General features: G+C 48.4%; 1 protein-coding gene across 2 annotated transcripts in view; it reads left to right on the top strand.

Moving 5' to 3' along the window:
• UPK2 (uroplakin 2) overlaps positions 1-19,646 on the top strand; it is a 49,633-nt gene that overhangs the window by 15,983 nt on the left and 14,004 nt on the right. Inside the window, exon 1 of one of the 2 annotated variants that reach the window (XM_083163038.1) lies at positions 13,991-14,359. The exons of the other annotated variant lie outside the window; for it this stretch is intronic. Within the exon in view, the coding sequence (XP_083019164.1) occupies positions 14,248-14,359 (112 nt within the window). The 5' untranslated portion in view covers positions 13,991-14,247. Of the gene's footprint in view, positions 1-13,990; positions 14,360-19,646 lie in introns of those variants that run through there. 2 annotated transcript variants of the gene reach the window in all.

Below are 19,646 nucleotides of genomic sequence, written 5' to 3'. Positions count from 1 at the left end.
TGAACTTATGGTGGAGCTAGTTACCAGCAATAGGGCCCTAATGTCACCCGCTTCGGGTGCATTACCAACACCATCACTCCCTGCTGCCAGAGGGGGAAGAACATCCACCCCCTCACCAGCATGTGCTCCACATGAGGCACCATCTGACTCTGGCCGTGGACGAGGCCGAAGACCTGCTGCACGTGGCAAGGAGCCTGCCAGGGGCAAACGTGCTCGCAAATGAACTTGTGTCCCCATTAATCTCCACCGTTATGTCTTCCCAAATCTTCCATTGAGCTGTGTGTGTCAGCATCCTGTGTCAACATCCGTGCCCAGGGTCACCACATTTCCCTGCGGTTCAAATGTCATGTTTGGTTCCCCTGTTGCCCTGTTTCGGCTACCATTACTGTGTGCTGTACTTGAAGTGTTGGTGCTGTACTTTTGTTGTGAAGCCACCTGATGTGTTCCTAATGATTCTGCTGTGGCTATTTCTTCTATATTATTTCTTTTTTGGCCTGTTATGGTCCCATTTGTTTTGTGTTGTTTTTTACATTTTTACCAAAGTGTCTTTAATAAATATTATTTTGGCCCCACAAATGTCTGTATTAATTGATACATGCAGAAGTGCCATGTGTATTAGTATTAATAATATTAAGCTGTGTTCATTATTTGCAGTGTAAAAGTGTGTGACAAGTGCAGCATGTAATGTTCCCTTTAAGCTGCAATGCTTCCAATTGTAGCAGTGAGAAGCGTGTAATTAACAAGTAATGGGTAAAGTATGTGATTGTATTGGGTTCAGGTGACATTGGTTGAGGTGCGTCCGTCCTGATTAGGCGTTCCGATTGCCTAGCGCATGACCGAGTGGTGTCCGCAAAGCAAGAGTAGCCTTTTGGACACCGCACATTTCTTCCCTTTTTGTTCGCGTGCATTCGGCGTGCTGTCCGAATGCACGCCTACCCAAATATGTGTACTCCCCCGTGTCCGCCCATGTTTCCGCCCAGTTTAGCCCACTTTGAAACTACGCCCCTGTGACATTCCGCATGACGCCCATAACACACCCATATTGGCCGAATGATTGCGGTGCACATTTCTGTACGGTATTAGTGAGAACAAGTACGGAGACCATGCGTGGCACATGCGTGTCGCGTTCTCCACGCATGCGCAGACGGCTAAAAAACGCCATCCGAAAGAATTCGGAAAAGTACGCACCGATCAGAATAAGGGCCAATGTACAGTAGCAAAAGGTTAAAATAGGGCTCATAATGAGTTCTCACTAATGGGCATAGGCAAAACTAGAAAGTTGGTAATGGGTGGTCCCAGTTACAAATTTTAGAATTTCGAAAGAAATAAATTGCACACACAAAATGGGCGTGGCCTCACTGCATGGGGTACAGTCTTGCTGCAAGGGGCATGGTTTTGCAGGAAAATGTTACCTAATACTCCATACATTGGCCAACATATGAAGGTCGGTGTACTATTTTGTCCCAAATTCTTTAAAATTTAAAATGTTTAATCCCCTGACATTAACACACCAATATCAGAGCCAGACAATGGACAATGGGAACGGTGGCCGGCGGCTGAAGTAGCAGGCACCCTCTGGGAATGGCAGGCAGGTGGTGCAGTGTCAAGTAAAGGGGATCGGCCCTGAAGGCGGGCTTCGATGGATGCATGTGTCAGGCTACAATGCCACGTGACATCATCTTATCACGCCGGCGTGCGCACTTTCATTCGCAGTTTTGCATTCATAGACTTCCACTGAAGAATGATCTGGAGTAGTTGCCAGACAGTTATAAAATAAACTATGTTTTGGCCTTGGGAACATGGGTAGTTCAGTGTACCCCTGGACCACCCCGTAGTCTCATCTATGCTAATGGGGCAGTTACACATAGGGAAACCAAATTTTTCACATGCTTTAATAGAAGTACCTTTCTTTATTAGGAAGTCAACAATTCAGCAAAGTCAGAAATCTGGAACGGGACATTTCACATACTGTATGTAGCTCTTAAAAATAGTAAATCATGAATAAAATATAAATTGTAGTAGAGATGTGCACCAGCCAATTTTCACGTTTCGGGTTTTGGGTTCTGATTACGTTCAGATTTTGGGTTCTAATGGGTTTTGCCAAAAGACCCCCTCAACGTTTTGGGTTCTGATTTTTTTTTTAAAGCATAAAAACTGCTAAATCCCAGAATTTGTTATGTTTTTTTGCTCCTACACTATTATTAACCTCAATAACATTAATTTCCACTCATTTCCAGTCTATTCTGAACACCTCATACCTCGCAATATTGTTTTTAGGCCAAAAGGTGGCACCGAGGTAGCTGGATGACTATGATGAGCGACACAAACACGTGGATCATCTAGGAGTGGCACCTGCACTGGCAGACAGGATGGCACTTTGAAAAACTAGGCCCCAAAGAGCACATAATGCAAAGAAAAAACAACGAGGTGCGAGATGGAATTGTCCTTGGGACCTCACACCCACCTTTATGAAACCTGCCGGGGAAATGAGAGAGTCTGATCTACCTGCACTGCATGGGATGCATGACAGTTTCCTACAGGCCATTAAACGGGCAGTTGAGGATGAAGATGCAGACTATGTTGTGACAAACCAGGTTCAGCCTATGCTTGGTCCTGCAATTCAACATCTACAGAGCCAGAAAGTCCTGAGCTTAGGTGCAGTGGGACTGAACTGGTGTCGCCATGGAAAGTTGTGCTGGCTGCAGGTGGCTACGAAAAGATGCGTTTATCTTTTTGATGGCCTTCTCTTGGGGCCTGGAGTCTTCAGAAACTGGCTACAAATGGAGCTTGAACACAAAAGCATTCTAAAGGTTGTCCATGACTGTCGCTGGCTGGGCGATGTCTTGTTCCACCAATATGGGGTGGTTCTAAGGGATTCAGTATTGAATCCCGGCGGTCGGGATCCCGGCGTTCAGAATCCCGACGCCGGAATCCCGACAGCCGAAATGCCGACAAGGGGGGGACGTGGATCGCCCCCCCTTGCGGGCTCGCTGCGCTCGCCACGCAGCGGGCCCGGTGCCTCGCTACTCTCGGCATGCTAATTTATTCTCCCTCCAGGGGTGTTGTGGACACCCCAGGAGGGAGAATGTGTCTGTATTTCGGCGGTCGGGATTCCGGCGTCGGGATTCTGAATGCCGGGATCCCGGCGTCGGGATTCTGAACGCCGGGATCCCGACCGCCGGGATTTTAACTGCATCCCGTTCTAAGCAATGTCATTGATACACAGGTAGGAAATGTATACCTGTTCTTCATGGAAACCGGGGGTTTCCTTCCTAATCGTATGTGTTCACTTAAGGAATGTTTCACTTGACATCTCAACATGCCATCTTCACAAGTTTCATACCTGACTTACAAGCAAACTTTAATAAAAGATAACCGCAATATATGGCTTGATCGTCCAATGTCTACACATTTGCTGAAAGAATTGGCTCTGCGTCTAGCACTGTTGGATGCCATGTTAGCTGATATTACATTATTGGTTGATAGGTGTTAAATACGTATAGCTAATGAGCAACGGATGATTTGGGCAGCACTGAGATCTGCTCGGAGCTTCCAAAAGAACTTCAGTAACTTTCTGTTTTACAGCAAGTTAGGCAAGAGAAAGCAATACACAAATACATTGTCAATGGCCAAGGGTCTCTTACCCGAGTGGAAAAGAGAAGCCACAAAGAGGAGCTGCAAAGGAGTGGAACCTACTGGCCAGACATAACCCCCCCTTCCTTATTATATCCCCTTTAGTATATGGGGTGTGCCAGTGAATCTGCATATGAAGGATCTATTCTAAATCTAGTCTATAAGCTTTTTGCTTACCCTTTGTCTACAAGCTTCCTTTTGACAGTTCTGTTCAGCGTAGTCTGTACATTTCATTTGTCGTCTTTATAATACTGAATGATATGCATCATAATTCTCAAGTTTATTTTTTTGTGAAGCACTACATGATTTCTGCTTAAATGTGTTCTAAAACAGTAATGTGTTAGAAGTATGACCAGTAAAAATGTCTAGGCAAAAAAAAATGTCTGTAGAAGGCAGAGTTGTTTGATGTGTTATTCAACGACAGCTTACCTCTCTTAAATTTTCTATAGGGTGGGGGGAGGACTCTTTGATCGTCATATGAAGCTGAACGACTAGTCATTCATGTAGGCCATGGCCTTAGCCGTTCCTTGCCACTCCATGTCGTAAATGGCACATTGGCAAATTTACGTTTCTCCTCCAATGATTTACATTTATTTTTTAGAGTCCTTTTACTGATGTTTGGCGCCGCGGGTCCCACCGCCGCCTCCTGGTTCCGCCCACTGCATCTGTATTGTAGGGACGGCGGCCATCTTCTTCCGGCGCTGTGTGCACGGAAGCATCGGGCACGTTGCTAGGCAACATCCCGAACTTCCGCCACAAGCGCCACAGCAGGGGGAAGTTTATTCACAGCGCACCTGATGTCGCAGCGTCACAGGGGGCGGCACTTTTGAATAAAAGCCGGCTTGCCTGACAGTCAGGCGCCGGTTATAGCTTCTTGCTAGTCTCAGCATTGCCGTGTTCCTGGTCCCGGAATCTGCTTCAGAGTCACCCTGTCTTGCTGGTTCTTTGCTGCAGTTGCTCCTGACATTCGTGGGCACCCTCTGCTTTTAGAGTCCACGATCCTTGGAAGCTTGGAGGTCCTTATCTGTGGTCCAGTCATCTCCTAGATAAGTCAGGGGTCACCCTGCAAATACCTCTTTCCTAATCTGTCTCAGATTATATCATCTTCTGAGCATTGTTTATATATTATACCATCTTCTGAGCATTGTTGCCATTGTCTTATTTTATACCATCTTCTGAGCATTGTTGCCATTGTCTTTTTGTTATACCATCTTCTGAGCACTGTTGCCATTGTTGTATATGATATCACCTTCTGAGCATTGTTGCCATTTGTTTCTGTATACCACCGTCACGCATTGTTGCGATAACCCTCAGTCATCTCCTGGTGTAGTTCCCCCTTGGGAGTCCGGGGCCCCTGGCCTTGTGTGGGCTTTAGGTAGCTGTCCCCTTGTTCTCCTCTGGCCTTGGTGGGCCTGTTGTCTCTCTCAAAGGCCAGGTGGCATCGGGGTTGGAGCCGGACTAACTGGCTCCTTCGGACGCGGCTATTATTGGCGAAGCCTAGTTCCGCACACGTCCGCCAACCCCAGCTTGAGGCAACGGAGGTAGGGCAGGCTAGGTGGTCCCCGGACCCTTACATTATAACTGGCCAAAAAGATACAAAGGAATTGGGGTCATTTGAGTCCAGTCAGGCTCATTCTTGTTTGTCCCCTGGCCTTCAGGTACTTGGGTTATGGACACCGCCTCAGGAAACGCCGCTCAGGTACTCTCTGACCTTACCCAGCAAATGGTGGAGTTGTCCCTACGGGTTGAGACTCAGGAGGAGGTTAGGAGGGTACCCCCCACTCTGTCACCAGCACTTAAGGAGCCTAAGATGAATTTTCCCGATGGTTTTTCCGGCGATCGGAAACATTTTTTTAATTTTAGGGAAAGCTGTAAGCTTTATTTTCGGCTCCGTCCCTTGTCTTCCGGCTCTGAGACCCAAAGGGTGGGTCTGGTGGTCTCGCTACTCCAAGGGGATCCACAGACCTGAGCCTTTGGATTGGGGGCAGATAGTCCTGAACTCAGGACCGTGGAAGCCTTTTTCACAGCCATGGGGGTTCTGTATGACGACCCAGACAAAGCGGCTTCTGCAGAGGCTCACATCAGAGCTTTGAAGCAGGTTCGCCGCACGGCGGAGGCTTACTGCTCTGAATTTCGCAGTTATGCTGGTGATACTACATGGAATGATCCTTGCAGATCAGGTCAAGGACTTCCTAGTTCAATATCCAGCCTCCGCCTCCCTGGATGACTTAATGCAGTTGGTCATCCGCATTGACAGGCGCATACGGGAGAGACGCTCCGAGCGGGAGTTGCCTTCCTGTCCTCCTTCCAAATCTGGGAAGGAGTTAATGGTTGATGACGATGAACCCATGCAGATTGGGGCCTCTCGGTTATCCAATCAGGAAAAAGCACGCCGACGGTCTTTAGGGTTATGTCTGTACTGTGGGGGCAAGGGACATCTTGTAGGTACATGCCCAGAGCGTCCGGGAAACGCCAAGGCCTAGAGGTTAGGGGAGGAATCCTCTCAGGCCAATCAAGTTTATCTCCCAATAACTCACTTTTGTTGCTTATATGTTTAGGTCTTGGGGTACAAGGCTGGGAGTCCCAAGCGTTCGTGGATAGTGGAGCAGCCGGAAATTTTATTGATTCCCGGTTGGTCCACGAGCTAGAAATTCCACTAGTGCCACTGCCATCTAAGATTTCTGTTTTTGGGTTAGATGGTAGTCTTCTTCTGAAAGGAATAATCTCCCATCGCACGGTACCTCTGAACCTAAACATAGGCTCTATGCACTCTGAGAAACTAGAATTTTTGGAAATACATAGCCCCTTGGCTCCGGTGGTTCTCGGTCTGCCCTGGTTAAGACTGCATAACCCTCATTTCGACTGGCGGACTGGAGAATTATTGCAGTGGGGAGAGTCTTGTACTACTTTTTGTCACATCTTCCTGTCCGGGTCTCTACCCTGGGTAATACATTGCTCCCTCACCATTACGCTTCTTTCTCAGATGTCTTTTCTAAAAAAGAGGCAGATACATTACCGCCTCATAGGCCTTATGATTGTGCCATAACTTTGTTGCCCCAAGCTATTCTTCCCAAGGGTCGCCTGTACTCTCTTTCGTTACCCGAGGCTAAAGCTATGGAGGAATACATAGAGGAAAACCCGTTGGGGTGGGTTTTTCTTTGTTGCCAAGAAAGACGGGACCCTACACCCATGTATTGATTATAGACAGCTTAACCTTATTTCTGTAAAGAACTCGTACCCCCGTTAATCTCTGTCTTATTCGACCAGCTTCGATCTGCCACTATATTCTCCAAGATTGATCTCCGGGGAGCTTATAATTTAATACGAATCAAGGCAGGAGATTATTATAATTATTATTATAATTTTATTTATAAGGTGCCACAAGTGTTTCGCAGCGCCGTACAAAGGAACAATACAGGGAGACAAAGCTTGGCATAACATTGAATAAATAACAGGAGATGAATGGAAGACCGCTTTTAATACCCACACAGGGCACTATGAATATCTCGTCATGCCCTTTGGGTTAGCCAATGCCCCTGCGGTCTTTCAAGACTTCATTAATTATGTTCTTCGCGAGTTTTTAGGTATTTTTGTGGTTGTCTACCTCGATGATATTCTGATCTTCTCCTCCACTCTTGAACAACATAGGGTTCATGTCAAAGCGGTGATACAAAAATTGAGGGAAAACTGTCTTTATGCAAAGCTCGAGAAGTGCGAGTTCGAGGTTAGCAGTATCTCCTTCCTTGGTTATGTTATTTCCCCGGAGGGGTTTTGTATGGATCCAGCCAAGCTTCAGGCAATCCTTGATTGGGTTCAACCCACGACACTGAAAGCAGTCCAGAGGTTTTTAGGATTCGCTAATTACTATCGCAGGTTTATCTGCATTTTCTGATATTGTCGCTCCCATTGTTGCCCTCACTAAGAAAGGGGCGAATCCTGCTATGTGGTCTTTGGGGGCTCATAATTCTTTTTCCAAACTCAAGAGAGCGTTCGTCTCTGCCCACATTTTACACCACCCCAATCCTGGCCTTCCTTTTATTTTAGAGGTTGATGCTTCTGAGATTGGGATAGGGGCCGTACTTTCCCAGGTCGACCCCAAGGATGGTCGTCTTCACCCTTGTGCCTTCCACTCTCGGAAATTTTCGGCCGCAGATAGTAATTACGATGTGGGAAACAGGGAACTCCTCGCCATTAAGTGTGCTCTAGAGGAATGGAGGCACTGGTTAGAGAGAGCCAATTTTCAGGTTACCATCTTTACAGATCACAAAAACCTCTCTTATCTGCAGGATGCTAAGAGGCTAAATGCCCGCCAAGCCAGGTGGGCGTTATTCTTCGCACGTTTTAATTTCCTCATAACCTTCAGGCCAGGGGCTAAAAACACCAAGGCTGATGCCCTATCCAGAAGTTTTCTTGGTCTTCAGGAAAGAGATGCCATTCATGAGCCCATTATTCCTGCTTCCCGGATCTGCGTGGGACTCACTCAGACCCTCCTGGACAAAGTCTTGTTGGCTCAGTCAGAAGCACCCGAGCACACGCCGTCCGGAAGGTTGTTCATACCTTCCAGACTCCGGGAGAAAATTTTTTCTGAATTTCATGCTCTTAAGTCGGCAGGTCATCCGGGAATGTCCAAGACATTGGAATTAATGTCCCGCTCCGTCTGGGGGCCATCTATGAACAAAGATGTGGATATCCTGGTTAAGTTCTGTGAGGTTTGTGCCAGAAACAAGTCCCTCCGCACGCCTCCCACGGGTCAGCTTCTTCCTTTAAAAGTACCATCCAGACCATGGACCCATATTTCCATGGATTTTGTTGTAGATATACCCCTTGCTTCAGGTCATGATACCATTTGGGTGGTGGTGCACTGTTTCAGCAAGATGGCTCATTTTATTCCCCTGATCGGTCTTCCATCTGCTCAAAGGTTAGCTTCCTTGTTCTTGCTTCATGTTTTTCGTCTTCACGGTCTCCCTTCGGATATTGTCTCGGATAGAGGCGTTCAATTTGTTGCCAGGTTCTGGAGATCACTCTGTTCTGCTCTGGGGATCAACCTGAGCCCATCATCCGGGTATCATCCTCAGATTAATGGGCAGACAGAGAGAGTCAACCAGACTCTGGAGCAGTTTTTAAGATGTTACGCCTCTAAGTGCCAAAATAATTGGCTCGAGAATTTACCCTTGGCAGAATTTGCCTATAACAATGCATGGCATACTGCTACCAAGATGTCTCCGTTTTTTTGTAATCTTGGTCAGCACCCCCGAGCTAACTCTTTTGATTCTGGACCTTCTGGGAATAGTTCCTGCTACCACAGAAGAGAAACGTGTGGAGCAGAGTCCGCAAGGCAGTGCTTGTGGCTTCCTCTGCTGCCAAGCGCTTCTTCGACCGTCACAGGAGACCTTGTTCTTTTAAGGCAGGCGACTGGGTATGGCTCTCGACTAGGAACATTAAGCTCCGTCAGGCATCACAGAAGCTCGGACCCCGCTTTATTGGTCCATTCAGGATCATTGGTCAGGTCAACCCGGTGGCTTTTAGACTCCAGCTTCCACGAACCATGAAGGTTCACAATACTTTTCACTGTTCTTTACTCAAGCCCGCATTCCGACCCAGGTACCGGCGACCTGCACCGGTTCTTGTCCAAGGCCACAAGGAGTTTGTCGTTGAGAAGATTCTGGACTCCAAGTTTTTCCGCAATTAACTCAGATTCTTGGTACATTGGAAGGGTTATGGTCCGGAGGAAAGATCCTGGATTCCGGATAGTAGGCTTTATGCTCCATCCTTAAAGATTAAGTTTTACAAACACTTCCCTGATAAACCCAGGCTTGGGGGTCTCTTGACCCCTCCTCAAGGAGGGGGGGGGGGGGGTACTGTTAGGTCGGGTCCCGCCGCCGCCTCCTGGTTCCGTCCGCTTCATCTGTATTGCAGGGACGGCGGCCATTTTCTTCCAGTGCTGTGTTGCTAGGCAACGTCCCGAACTTCTGCCGCAAGTGCCACAGCAGGGGGAAGTTTATTCACAGTGCACACCTGACGTTGCAGCGTCACAGGGGGCGGCACTTTTGAATAAAAGCCGGCTTGCCTGACAGTCAGGCGCCGGTTATAGCGTCTTGCTAGTCTCAGCATTGCCGTGTTCCTGGTCCCGGAATCTGCTTCAGAGTCACCCTGTCTTGCTGGTTCCTTGCTGCAGTTGCTCCTGACATTCGTGGGCACCCTCTGCTTTTGGAGTCCACGATCCTTGGAAGCTTGGAGGTCCTTATCTGTGGTCCAGTCATCTCCCAGATAAGTCAGGGGTCACCCTGCAAATACCTCTTTCCTAATCTGTCTCAGATTATTTCATCTTCTGAGCATTGTTTATACATTATACCATCTTCTGAGCATTGTTGCCATTGTCTTATTTTATACCATCTTCTGAGCATTGTTGCCATTGTCTTTTTGTTATACCATCTTCTGAGCATTGTTACCATTGTTGTATATTATATCACCTTCTGAGCATTGTTGCCATTTGTTTCTGTATACCACCGTCACGCATTGTTGCGATAACCCTCAGTCATCTCCTGGTGTAGTTCCCCCTTGGGAGTCCGGGGCCCCTGGCCTTGTGTGGGCTTTAGGTAGCTGTCCCCTTGCTCTCCTCTGGCCTTGGTGGGCGTGTTGTCTCTCTCAAAGACCAGGTGGCATCGGGGTTGGAGCCGGACTAACTGGCTCCTTCGGACGTGGCTATTATGGGCGAAGCCTAGTTCCGCACACGTCCGCCAACCCCAGCTCGAGGCAACGGAGGTAGGGCAGGCTAGGTGGTCCCCGGACCCTTACAACTGAACTTTGGCTTCGATTTTACCTGCCCTCTGCTTTGACACTGGGCATCGGCCTTGGCAAACAACGTTAATGGCATTTAATCGTCTATGTCATGACAAGTGGCAGCCGCTTCAGATTTAGGATTACCATCACTTGTGTCTAAACACTTTTCTGAGCGCTTTAACTGTTTAAAACAGGTGATGGGAATCCTAAATTAAGAGGGAAGTCCAGAAACAGAGCAATATGTCCCTCTCCAGGAGGTATGTTGGGAGGTATGTACACAAATGATCCAGCAGAGGGGGAGGGACAGAAAGCCATGGGTCAGAGATAAAGCAGGTGGGTAGTCAGGAACCAGCAGGGTCACAATAGCAGTCTATCCAGAAAAACAAGGTGTGACTTAACCTTACCTAGAGCAGACTATACCGACATTGGGCAAGTGGGTGGTCTGGGCGCATGTGAATGTTTTGACATGATTTTTAAAAAAAAAACAACAAAAACAAAACCTAGCAATGAGCATGTGGGTAAAATACACAACAACATATATAGAACACTATAGAATACTATACAAGAACACCATAGATCAGGGGTTCCCAATCTTTTTTGAATCATGGCACCCTAGAGTATCAGAATTTTTACACGGCACCCCTAGGTGTAGAAAAATAAATATAAAATTCAGTAGATTGTGTTTATATGTGATTTTTCGGTTCAGTTTTGTGTTAAAAGGCAGGATTTGCTTCTGTTTGTACACATATTTTATGATTGGCAGCGCTGGTTTTGTCCATAAATAATTGAACATAAATAATTTGAAATGTCCTGGACCACCAACCTGTGGCACCCCTGCATGTGTCCCACGGCACCCCAGGGAGCTACAGCACACAGTTTGGGAACCACTGCTATAGACACTATGGGGGAAATTTACCAATATGAAAAACCTAGTTTTTCGTATTGGCATTTCCCCTACGACTGCATACGACTGCATACGACTGCATACGACTGTTTCAGTCGTATGCAAAGTCATGTTCCGGAGGGGAATGTACAAAGCAGTCATATACGACTGCTTTGTAACCCTCCAATGTCGTAGGAATTCGTATTAGCTGGCCATATATACGGCCGCTAATACGAATTCGTACAGGCAGTCTGCACGGATCAGTCAGATCCGTGCAGGCTGCAAGGTGTAAAAAAAACAAAAAAATTAAATAAAAAAAAAACAGCGTGGGGTCCCCCCCACAGCTGTAACCAGCACCAGGCTGAAGGAGCCGGGGCCGGTAATTAAAAATCAGGGAACCCGACAAATAGGGGTTCCCTGATTTTTAACAACCAGCCCCAGGCTCCAGGTCCGGGGCTGGTTCCCAAAATACGGGGGACAAAATGACTAGGGGTCCCCCGTATTTTAAGAACCAGCCCCAGGCCAAACCAGCCAGCAGGGTAATGTCACAGCCGGGGGACACTTATTATATAAGGTCCCGTGGCCAAAACATCACCCTACTGACCAGTCAGCCTGGCCAGGGGCCCTGGGGGAGTGGGGACCCCCCCAATGAAGGGGTCCCCCCCCCTCCAGGACTTACCTGACCAGGCTGAAGCCTGGTGCTGTCCACGATGCCCCTGGGCGGTGGGCATCGGGCTGATGGAATGGTGTAAAAAAAGAATAATCTATTGTCTAATACTGGGGCACTATGAGTCCCAGCAAGCCTCCCCCGCAAGCTGGGACTTGGAGAACCACAAGTCCCAGCCTGCGGGGCATTAAAGGGCCCGCTGGGTCTTCTAGTTCCACAGTATTAAAAATAGTAAAATAAAACACACTGACACACATTTAAAATAAAACTTTAATACATACAAAGCCCTTACATACTAATACTTACCTATCTTCTTCCCGTAGGTAGCCCTGGTCCTGATGTCCTGCCGTCCTGTGTCGGCGTTCTGCTCCATGTCGACGTCGCTGTCGGCGATGGCGTCGGCGTCCGGAGTCCGACGAAATCCATGGAGGAAGCTGTGGAAGGAAACCATACTCACCTGTCCCAGGGCGACGTAGTCCAGGTAAGGGTCTTTGCAAAAAAACAAACCGACACGCGAAACCAGACTGGACAGATGAGCCGCACGGTACTCTGTGTACATCGTGCGGCTCCGCCTCCCGAATGCCGCTATTGGCCGCCGGGGGCAGATCCAGGATAAAATGACAGGGGGGGCACCATGATAAAAGAGGGTTTAGGTGGGGGAGGGGCGGTGTTAGTGGTGCCAGTGTACATGCTAAGAGAGTGGCAGAGAGAGGGTGGGAATGGGATTAAAAATAGGCCCTGGAATTTAAAGTACGCAGGCCCACCATGGCGACAAAAGTGAAGGACGTAGTTGTGCGCGCGCCGAAGGCGCGCTCCGGAAAAGGGGGTGTGGCCACGCAACAGGCTCCTGATTGGCCGCTAGGCCGCAAGGCGGCCAATAGCGGCATTCGGGAGGCGGAGCCGCACGATGTACACAAACACTGTGCGGCTCCCTGCTGTGCGGCTGGTTTCGCGTTCTCGTTTTTTTTTTTGCAAAGACCCCTTACCTGGACTACGTCGCCACGGGACAGGTGAGTATGGTTTCCTTCCACAGCTTCCACCATGGATTTTGTCGGACTCCGGACTCCGGACGCCATCGCCGACAGCGACGTCAACTTGAAGAAGGACATCGACATGAAGAAGAACGCCGACACAGGACTGCAAGACATCAGGACCAGGGCTACCTACGGAAAGAAGATAGGTAAGTATTAGTATGTGTGGGCTTTGTATGTATTAAAGGTTTATTTTAAATGTGTGTCAGTGTGTTTTATTGTACTATTTTTAATACTGTGGCACTACAAGACCCAGCGGGCCCTTTAATGCCCCGCAGGCTGGGACTTGTGGTTCTCCAAGTCCCAGCTTGCGGGGGAGGCTTGCTGGGACTCATAGTGCCCCAGTATTAGACAATAGATTATTCTATTTTTTACACCAGAATCAGCTCGATGCCCACCGCCCAGGGGCATCGAGGACAGCACCAGGCTTCAGCCTGGTCAGGTAAGTCCTGGAGGGGGGGACCCCTTCATTGGGGGGGTCCCCTCTCCCCCAGGGCCCCTGGCCAGGCTGACTGGTCGGTAGGGTTAATGTTTTGGCCTTATATCATAAGTGTCCCCCGGCTGTGACATTACCCTGCTGGCTGGTTTGGCCTGGGGCTGGTTCTTAAAATACGGGGGACCCCTAGTCATTTTGTCCCCCGTATTTTGGGAACCAGCCCCGGACCTGGAGCCTGGGGCTGGTTGTTAAAAATCGGGGAACCCCTATTTGTCGGGTTCCCTGATTTTTAATTACTGGCCCCGGCTCCTTCAGCCTGGTGCTGGTTACAGCTGTGGGGGGGACCGCACGCCGATTTTTTTTTTAATACTTATATATTTTTCTATTTTTTAACACTAAAGCCTGCACGGATCTCTTAAAGCAAATACGACAGGACAATCAAGGTGTATTTTCCTGTCGTATTTGCGTGGGTGTTTTACACCACTTAGCAGCCGTATTATCCATACGGCTGCTTAGTACATCAGGAACCACCATTCTTTTGAATGGTGATTTCTGTCGTATTCTATCGATGGTGTAGACCAGGGGTCCTCAAACTACGGCCCGCGGGCCAGATGCGGCCCGCAGAGGACTTTCATGTGGCCCGCCTGCTTGCCGCTGCCCAGGCAATCAATCTGACTTGCCTCACTAGCCGGGACCGGGAGGATGGACGGGCAGGCTGGCTGGCGAATGGACGGACGGGCGGGGGCGTGGCCTGTGACATCGGGTGGAAGCAGCAGTGTCTGCTGGTCCGACCCGTCTCCCTGCTTCAGCTTCTCCTATGCGTGTGACGTCAACACGTCACACGCTGTGGCTGAGGAGAATCTGGAGAGGAGCCGACGCGAAGCAAGCAGCGAGGGAGCAGTGGAGCGGAGCAGTGCATATTACTTTGGGTAAGTAGAGGCCGTGACTGGTTGGGGGTATGTTGGGGGTGCTTGACCCCCCTTGTCCCCCTCCTGACTGTCAGAGCCGGAGTTGCCCTTCCACCCTCTCCCCTCTCTCTTCATGTGTCGGAACCAGCATGTTCCTTCCCTCCTCCCCAGGCAGCTATGTTACCACATCACAGCGCTGCCACTGCCCTGCCTGCTTACTACTGCAGACAAGGTCCGGTTCGCTGGGGGGGGGGGTCGTCATCGGGCGAGAGGGGGGAGGTTATCCTGCTTACTCTCTCTGCTGAGCCCCAGGGCCGGCGCTACCCACTAAAGCAGTGGATGCAAAGCAGGGAGGCGCTGGCCAGGAGAGGCGCACTGCCCACTTTGCATCTCTCTGCTGTCCTGCTTTTACTGCCGGCCCGGCTGCTGCACTGTCAGTGTTTACTGTGTCTATGACAGGCAGCTCCGGAAGCATGACCTGACCTTCAACCTCTGTCCCTCCCAATAACGCCTCCTCCCATGTCCGTCCCGGCGTCGTCCGCACAGGCTGGCAGTAGAAGTTTCAGCAGTCTCCCTGCTGCTTTATGTTCCTGCTATTAAGCACGGAACTCTTCCCCCTTACACTCCAGTTACTAGCCCTCCCCCTCTGCATTCTACATGCTGCTGCTGCACCAGCCAAGAGTGACTGAAAACAGCTTTAACCCTTTCACAGCTGACTTTTATACAGTAAGCTACAAGTGTGTGTGTGTGTGTTTAATTTTTACAGAGCTAGTGTGTGTATTTATATTTTATATTTTCTCTCTCTCTCTCAAACACACACACACACACACACACACACACACACACACACACACACACACACACACACACACACACTCATGCACTGTATATATTGTATATTTTAACTACTTGTTGCACCCAAACTTCCCAATCTCCCATCACTGTCACCCCCTGTGGTCTCTACTTCTCTCCCACCCGTGACCCAACAGCTGCTGTCGCCCCCCCACAACCCCTCACCCCCTGTGGTCTCTACCTCTCTCATAAATGGTCACTCCTGTGGTCTATACCTCTCTCCCACCACTGACCACTGTTGCCCCCGTGGTCTCTACCTCTCTCCCACCTAGTTTTTGTTTTTACTATTGTCCGGCCCTCCAATGGTCTGAGGTACAGTGAACTGGCCCCCGATTTAAAAAGTTTGAGGACCCCTGGTGTAGACATTCGTATTTGTAAATACAAATACGAATGTTCCATCTTTAGAAATACGAATTGTTGTATTTTCGGGATTGTAAATCCCGAAAATACAAATGTGTAAAAAATAGGTGTATTTCTGCCTACGAATACACCTATTTTTTACGAATCCATTTTGGTAAATTTCCCCCTATACAACAACATTATAGAACATTATAGAACACTATACAACATTATAGAACACTATACAACAACATTATAGAACATTATAGAACACTATACAACAACATTATAGAACACTATACAACAACATTATAGAACACTATACAACATTATAAAACTCTATACAGCAACATTATAGAACACTATACAACAAAACTGTAGAACATACTATACAACAACACTATAGAACACTATCAAATGACACTATCTAAGTACACTATAGAACACTATACAACAACACTATATACTGTAACACTATACAACACTATACAACAGCACTATAGAACACTATACAACAAGGGCGTAACTACCATAGGTGCAAGGGGTGCAGCTGCTATGGGGCCCAGAGCTGAAGGGGGCCCATCTTTACTGCCTAAGTAATATGTTTTACATACATTCATCACCATCAGTTGGTAAACTGGGGCCCTTAAAAACTTTCCTATGGGGCCTACGAATATCTAGTTATACCCCAGCTATACAACACTATAGAACACTATACACCACTATACAACACTATATAAAACTATACAACACTATACAACTTATCAGGAATTTGCACTGACAATGAGGAAACCAGCAGCTGGAACCCTAAACCTGCCCAGCAGGACGGTCCTGAGGAATAGGTTTCTGTAGGTGGTGCCCACATTCCAATATACAGTATGTTGTTGTTTGTCTGCTCTTTTGTCCTAATGGCAGGGAAAGATAGACGAGCAGGTGGGAACAGAGGGGGTAATTCAGACCTGTTTGCACAGGTCCCAGTTATTATTGGTCCCCGATGGTGGGGTCTGCGCATGCACAAACTCCTGGATCAAACGCCTTGGTCGAGTTCTAAACTCACTGGGGCGTTCGCTAAATGATTGGCAGACAGGGGGTGGTCTCTGGGTCCACCCAGCGTTTTATCGGTGTGCCCACAAAAACAGTGCGTGTGCCCATGCAAAAGCTGTGCACGCAGGTGTGGCCCTGCTTGTTTGGCGCAGGTGTCCCATTGTGGCCATCACCGTGCAGGACAAAAGCAAGTCTAGGCTTACTGTTATCTGCGAAGGAAGGAAATATCATTGGATGGTGAGTGTACACATCCACTTACATCGTGTTGCGGGAAATCAGTCGGTGGGGGGGAGCGTGCGTTCCGGCGGGGCGGCGTTTACTTGCTTGTTAGGCAGAAAATATACACAGCCTAGCAAGCAGGTCTGAATTACCCCCAGTAGTGGACTTATAGTGGAGGGGAATTTATTAAATTAGGAGTTCTATTTCACATGGGATGTTGCTATGGGCAACCAATAATAATCTACTTCTTATTTATTTAGCACCGCCTAGAAGATAATATCTGATTGGTTACCCATAGCAACATCTCATCTAGATAGCGTTCCTCTGGTGCTGCTTGCTCTCCTTGGAGTAGCAGGGGCGCCTGCTTTCTATCAGACTGCTTCTGGCTGCCCCGCTTCCTCCTGCTGCCCTCCGTAGCCCCATCCTACTCCTTGGAGCTGTCCGCATGGCGGAGTGTGGCTACAGCAGCAACTCCCCACAGCCCATGGGCCTTTCCATTGCTGCAGGCCCTGGTGCAATGCATTGCCAGTTGTTCCCCCTGGGTGGCCTCATATCACAGGGCGGGATGTGATGGGACATCACGACGGGGCCACGTTGCTGGAGATGCAGAGTAAGTGGCGCAGGGAGTGCATTTTGTACGCCTCCCGCGACTGCCTGTCGGACCCAGCGCTCTCTGTAGACTCCGTCGTCGCTGCTCCCCCAAGCCACCGTGGGGTCGATGAACCCATTGTTACGCCACTAGCCTAGACTATTAGCATGCCTTGATGGAAGAGTTAGCAGAACACTCACATACCATGTGGTACAGCTATGTGCATGGTCTGTAATATAAGCACAAAGCCAATCAATTATATATATATATATATACTAGGTGATTCATCGCGCCCTACGGGCGCTCTTTACACCAGCGTAAGGGGCTGCGCCCCCTTAATTTGTGAACGTTTGTATTGTGTGAAATATGGTTAGAATTGTATGTAAGATGCCTGTATTGCAACTTGAGTCATAGGTGAAATGTGTTAAATAGAGAGCATATGATGTGGAAGGGGGTGTGTATTGTTTTGTTTAATTAAAAAGCGGTTACAGAGTAAGATGTACATTTATAGTGTGGAGGGTACAGTGACATTTGTGGGAGTGTGTGTGTGGGGGGTGCGTGCGTGTTGTTTAGGTGTGTGTGTGTGCAATAGTATAGTAGGGTGTTTTTAAGTCAGCGGCTCCCCACTGGCGGAGGTCACGACACAGGAAAACAGGAGGCTGGGTAGTGATAGGGGTGTGTGGGCATAAGGGGGACTAAAGAGGTGGGTGGGGGACACTGTGCAGCTTCTGCCAGTGAGTGAGGGTCCAGCGTGGCAGTACAGGAGTACAGGATGGTGGCCCTGAGTCAGTGTCTCCTCCTACTGGGTGGGAGTTAGGGTGCATGAGAGCAGGAGGCTGGGTGGTAAAGCATGATAGGGGAATGTGGGCAACACAGGGTGAGCGGGTCCCCACTGGCAGAAGTTACGGGGCAGGAGAACAGAAGGCAGGGCAGTGATAGAGGTGTGTGGGCATGAGGGGTAGTAAAGATTTTTGCCTGTTGCAGAGTAGGTATGGGCATTGGTGCAGACACCATCGATGGTTGGAATTGATGGCAATTTTGCACCCTGCCATCGATAATAGTGAAATATTACTTGGATAACCATCGATTGTTGTAGCTATCGATGGTCATCCATTGTATCTGACTGAATAGGCCGTGGGACAATCAGAACTCGGTGGCGGGACTGTCGGGTGTGGGGGGGCGGAGCTATGCTCCGTGTCCCGGCACCATAAAAAAATTTGAAACTTGATCGGTTCTCCTTTGCCATCGATGTAGGGAAACCATCTGGTCCTCCCACATCAATGGCAAAAGTATTCAACATCGACCATAAACCATCGATGATTTGAAATCATCGATGGTCGATGGGCATCCCTAGAACTGGAGGAGGGTGGGGGACAGTATGCAGCTCCTGGCAGTGGGTGAGCGTCTCCTCCCATTGGTATGGAGTAAGGGAGTGAATGAGAGCAGGAGGCTGTATAATAGTGGTATGTGGGCAAGACATTGATAAAAGTTGTGGCGCTGGTGCAGAGGACCGTGGGGACACTTCTGGCAGTGGGGGAACTTGCAGCGCGGCAGCCAGGGCCAGATTTCCCACCTAGGGACGGCACCTGCTTGTGGCGGTACAGGATCCCCCATATATATATATATATATATATATATATATATATGAAACAAAGAAAGGAGTGTTTCAGAGGGCACTCTGAAACACTAATTTCTTTGTTTCATATCTGTACATTCGGTTCTATCTGAAAAGAGGACTCTTCAGAGGTGCTGCTCTTAATACATTGAGCGCAGATTGGGGACCCCTCTCTCTCTCTCTCTCTCTCTCTCTCTCTCTCTCTATCTATGGGCCAAATGTAATATTGTGGGATTTGCAATAAAAATCGCACGTTAACTTTTGATGTGACCAATATGACCAAAACATCAAAAATTGCAAACAAAAATGTTTTCACGTTGAAAACATCAGAATTGCAATTGTAGGGTGTGATTTTTTAAATCGCATACTTAACATGCCTAAAAATAGACATGCTTATGACAGGCAAATTTGACAGAAGCATGTACAGATATGTGCTTGCATTAGTCTGTAACAGTGTCTAAAAGTAAAAATTATTTTGGTACTTAGCACAGCACCTATCGTGGTATGCGATGGTATGCAATGCGATGCAACATTTGCGTAAATTAACCTGAATGTACAATTAAATATCGCATGGCATCGCATGCCAGTAAATGGCATGCGATGCAATGCGATTTTTAATTGTACAAGCACCCTGATGGGTGCTTACAATG

Source organism: Crinia signifera, chromosome 19, assembly GCF_055691185.1.
Source record: "Crinia signifera chromosome 19, ASM5569118v1, whole genome shotgun sequence".
Taxonomy (NCBI): Eukaryota; Metazoa; Chordata; class Amphibia; order Anura; family Myobatrachidae; genus Crinia; species Crinia signifera.
The sequence above is the reverse complement of the archived record's forward strand: the minus strand, read 5'-3'. Positions and strand labels throughout refer to the sequence as shown.